The sequence below is a fragment of the Trichechus manatus genome, unplaced genomic scaffold (assembly GCF_000243295.1).
Source record: "Trichechus manatus latirostris isolate Lorelei unplaced genomic scaffold, TriManLat1.0 scaffold00006, whole genome shotgun sequence".
Classification (NCBI taxonomy): Eukaryota; Metazoa; Chordata; class Mammalia; order Sirenia; family Trichechidae; genus Trichechus; species Trichechus manatus.
The window spans coordinates 25036017-25040593 of record NW_004443942.1 but is presented as its reverse complement, the minus strand read 5'-3'; the positions used below and the strand labels follow the sequence as shown (position 1 = coordinate 25040593).

General features: G+C 52.3%; 1 protein-coding gene across 1 annotated transcript; it reads left to right on the top strand.

Moving 5' to 3' along the window:
• The first annotated feature begins 2580 nt into the window (after positions 1-2580).
• CUNH11orf91 (chromosome unknown C11orf91 homolog) lies at positions 2581-4353 on the top strand. Its single transcript, XM_004369774.1, has 2 exons — positions 2581-3073; positions 4268-4353. The coding sequence occupies exons 1-2, from the start codon at positions 2581-2583 to the stop codon at positions 4351-4353; spliced, it is 579 nt and encodes a 192-aa protein (XP_004369831.1).
• The last annotated feature ends 224 nt before the right edge of the window (positions 4354-4577 follow it).

Here is a 4577-nt window from a genome sequence, read left to right as displayed (position 1 = left end):
TTAATTTCTCAGGAAAAAAACAAAAAGCAAACCTGCTGCCTTGGAGTCATTTCCGACTCATAGTGACCCTATAGGACAGAATAGAACAGCCCCAAAAGGTTTCCAAGGCTGTAATCTTTATGGATGCAGATTGACACAGCTTTCTCTTGCAGAAAGATCCCACTAGTGCATTCGAACTGCCAGACCTTTTTGTTCGCAGCCAAGCGCTTTAACCACTGTGCCACCAGAACTCCTTAGAAGGTAACATTAAAGCACTAGCAGAGTTGAGCAGGGTTCAGGGTTCATTCGTTACAGAATCACCACAGACACCCACCATACATCCTGAAACAGTTCATTTGTTCTGTAAGAATGAAGTATGGGTGTATGTTTGTGTTATACACCAAAAATATTTTCATTATAACCACTCGGAAGAGCAATGGGAATAACATTATTGTAGAATAAATCGTTGTATTTTTAGAACCAGAATGAACTTTGATGATTATCAGACTTAACCTAATTGTACCAGTAGAAAAAACAAACTGAAGCACCTTATCTAAATTGGAGCTGGCACCGGAAGGAACTCAGGCCTCCAGATTTCCATTCCAGTGTTTATTCACTACACACACTGCCTGCCTGACAGAGTCAATGACAGGTATTACTTTTTTAAGGAGTCCTGGTGACAAAATGGTTAAGTCCTTCTGCTAACCAAAAAGTTGGTTTTTCAAACCCACCCAGCGGCTCCATGGGAGAAAGACCTGGAAATCTGCTTCCATAAAGATTACAGCCAAGAAAACCCTGTGGAGCAGTTCTACTCTGTCACATGGAATCACTATGAGTCGGAATCGACTGGATGGCACCCAGCAACAAAAGTCAGACCCTGGAGTTCCTGCTTCTTGAAGCTAGCTGCACATAGATAATTTTCCGGAAGAACCCAATGCCTAAGGCAAAATGTTCTCCACTAAGCTGTTTACTAAGCTATTGTTTGAAGGTGACTCCAGGGAACCAGTTCCTACAAGGTTCAAAAGGACACCTAAGGAAGATGGCCTGGGTGGGTCACCGAAATTCCATAAACCCAGAAATCTGGATTCCAGGAAAATCAAAACAATTTTGTCAATGGCCAGGCCTGAAAGTGGCTTACATCACTGACGCCCACATTCCGTAGGTCAGAAAGCAGTCACACAATTGAATTGCAAAGAAAAATAAGAAATGTAGTCTTACTGCGTGCCTGATAAGAAAACGCTTCCTTGTATACATAGCATTGTCTCTGCCACAGAATAGCTGGCTAAATGCTTAAGAAATTACCCTGAGATAGAGAGCCTGGGCACACAGGAGGCTGAATTTTATTAATAGAGGAAGTGTAGCAGGCCTTTGAGGCCTGAGACGGTGCCTCAATTCCTGCTATTAAACGTTTCTTAGGATTTTATGAGTTACATCTGTGTCCATTTCTTTTTTATTAAGCTAGTCTGGAGTATATTTCAGTTCTTGCCAGAGAAAGAGAGATTGAGAGAGAGACTTGTCTAGGACACTGCCTGTACTTCAGACCCCACAGTTCTTCGTGGCCCTTTCTCAGAGTTTTGCTGTGGGTGATTTGGGATCTGGGCACCAAAGAGGTAGCTCTAAAATCTATCCCGAGGGGGAGGGGGAAAAGGTACTTGCTGAAGTTCCAGCGACGTTGCCAGCACCGTTCTCCACTATATCCCCAGCCCTTACCACCATCAGTTCCAGTAACATAGCAGATGGTGAATTCTATTTGTAGGATACACAAACACAAAGCAAGGTCATGCCTTCAAAGAGTTTAGAGTCTAGTGAAGGAGACAGGAAGGCAAATGAACCATTTTGATACCGGGAACAATTGCAGCAATGGAGGTTTCCCCAGTGGGCAATGGCAGAGCAGGAAGTGAGGCTGAGTGGAGGAGTTAAGACGGGCTTCAAGGAGGAGGTGATGCGAGCTTGGCCTGCAGGAAGGGTCGGGGTTTGGCTAACAGGGAGAGAGAAAGGGGCATTCCTGCCAGGGAACAGCCTGAGCAGAGGCGAGGGGTCATGGCAAGGAGTCAAGAGGCAAGGAGGCGAGGGGGCGTAGACTTCACACCGGACTGGCCGCGATGCTAGGCCTTGGTAACCCGCGAAGCCGCCCTTCACGACCCCCGGAACTGAGAACTTTCGCCACCTAGCAGGCCTTGGAGCCCAGGGCCACGACAGCGCGGGGACGTGGTTTGTGGAATTTAGGGACAGTGAGAGAAGCCGAGGGGCGGGGCCAGGCTGGGAGTCAGCCGCCTAGGACGTGACAGGTCGTGCAAATTCACAATCCCGAGGGTTCGCGGGGCGGAGAGAAAACCGAGGGATTGGAGTACATTCCTGCCGCCCGGCTGGTTGTGCCTTTCTGTTCTCCAGGGGCGCGGCCTGCCGTCAACGGGCGGGGCCACGTTCTGGGGCGTGGCCTGCAGCCTAGAACCCCGCCTGCTCAGGGCGGGGCTGGGACTAAAGGGCGGGGCCACGCTCCCTTGGGGCGTGGCTTGTGGAACCTCGGAGCCCCGCTAACTCCGGGCTGGGGCGCGAGTCTCCTGGCGCGGGGTTCCTCCCACGCAGCCTCCCATTCAAACGATGCCGAAGGGGCGGCGCGGCAGCCAGAGCCCCACGATGAGCCAGCGGCCGGCCCCGCCCCTCTACTTCCCGTCCCTCTACGACCGCGGCATCTCTTCGTCTCCGCTCAGCGACTTTAACATCTGGAAGAAGCTCTTCGTGCCTCTGAAGGCAGGCGGGACGCCGGCTGGTGGGGCGGCAGGGGGCCGGCCCCTGCACCAGACGCCCTCGGCCCCGGCGCCCCCACCGCCGCCGCCCGGCCTTGGTCCCCCCAGCGAGCTCCCTTGTCCTCCTCCCTGGCCCTCCGGCTTGGCCTCCATCCCGTACGAGCCTCTGCGCTTCTTCTACTCGCCGCTGCCGGGGCCGGAGGCAGCCCCCTCGCCCCTGGCGCCCGGACCCCCGACCCACCGGCTCGCCTCTGCCTCCCACCCGGAGGAGCTGTGCGAGCTGGAGATCCGGATCAAGGAGCTGGAGCTGCTCACCATCACCGGAGACGGCTTCGACTCCCAGCGCTGTGCGTGACCTCCCGAGTCCTATTGGTCCACACTTTGCCTGCCCTCGGCTCCCTCCCTGGCTCCATGCCCCGCCCCAGAATGTGGCCCTGGACTCAGACTTCAGCCCCTAGGAATCCCAGATATCAAATCCATCCCTCAGAACCCAGACTCCCCCCATCCTAGATATCAACCGACCCCTCCCACCACCACAAATCTGGACTTTGTGAACGCGAACTCTATCCTCCCTCATTCCTGAACCCTTTCTCTCAGTAATCTGGACTCTGAGCCCCTAAATCTGGAATTCCATCCGCCACCATCCCCATCCTGAATTTTAAGCCTCCAGCCCATTAGTCCCCCTACCTCTGTGCTCTGGAGTATTTTCCATCCACCACAGACAACCCTCATATCCGGAGGCCAGAGCTTTAGTGTTTCTCTTAAACTGAGGCCTTCATGAGAGGAGAGGGAAGTAGGTGAGAATCAGTTTCAGTGTCCGTAGGGGTAGGTGGGAACTGTGCAATGTCTGGAAGGCCCAAGGGCATTCACTGAGCACCTCTGGTGCACCCCAGTTCTTGGTGCCGGAGGGCAGCTTCCTGTGACCCTGTGGCCCTGGTCCTGGAAGCCCTCTCACCAGGGTCTTGGACTCCCGCATCTGATTGTAGGCCTTAAGTCTTAGGGATCTGGACCAGGGCAGACCTGCTGTGGTGTAGGGATGTGGGCAGGATTCCTCTGGCATGCAAACTGACTCATTACTTTATGTTGGAGGGCAAAATTGTTAAATCCATTTCTACTCCCAGAAGGACCTGTCCTGCAGGTTTGTCCTTCTTATTAGCTCTTCTGCATAAGGCTTGCATTTGAGCACTGGAGAAGTGCAGATGGTTCCAGAAAGACTACCCCCACTATTGTATAACAGGTTGAAGTGGTCCCCTGCCTCACAGGAAGAGGAGGATGAATCATCCCAAATGCTGAAGGCACCATGGCCCTCAATTCATCATCCCTATAGCCATGGAGAGAAATCAATCCCTAGAAACATGGGCTTTTCTAAGACCTGGGTTTCTTAATTATATATTCTCCAGTTGAATGTATTTTGGTTGTTAGGGTCTTTTTTCCCAACTTGGATCATAAATGGGTTTGGGGCTCATATAGGGAGCACGATAGATGCCCAGAAGCCTTGCTCTTATCTTGACTACAGCTAGCTTTGTGTTGCTCTCCTGCAGATAAATTCTTGAAGGCGCTAAAAGATGAAAAGTTACAAGGACTGAAGACCAGGCAGCCTGGAAAGAAGTCGGCCTCTCTCTCCTGAGGAGCTACCCACCAGAGCCTGGGCAGCAGCCGCCTTAGGTGTTAGTGCTTAGATAATGTGTCCCCTTTGTTGTCATTTCAAAGATCGTTATTTTCTGTTCTGTATTTACTGCTGTTCTTGTTGCTCCTAGCACTTACTCCACATACAGTGCCCGCTTGCGTGGTAAACCTCCTGGTCTCTCTCTTCTCTGTGCCACGGACCCTCCGCTGGTGGGGACGCTTGCT

Bases quoted from the DNA above. Each gene is read 5' to 3' on its own strand.
- CUNH11orf91 (XM_004369774.1), top strand. From the start codon at position 2,581: ATGCCGAAGGGGCGGCGCGGCAGCCAGAGCCCCACGATGAGCCAGCGG. The intron at 3,074-4,267 runs GTGCGTGACCTC...GCTCTCCTGCAG, and splicing joins CGGCTTCGACTCCCAGCGCT to ATAAATTCTTGAAGGCGCTA.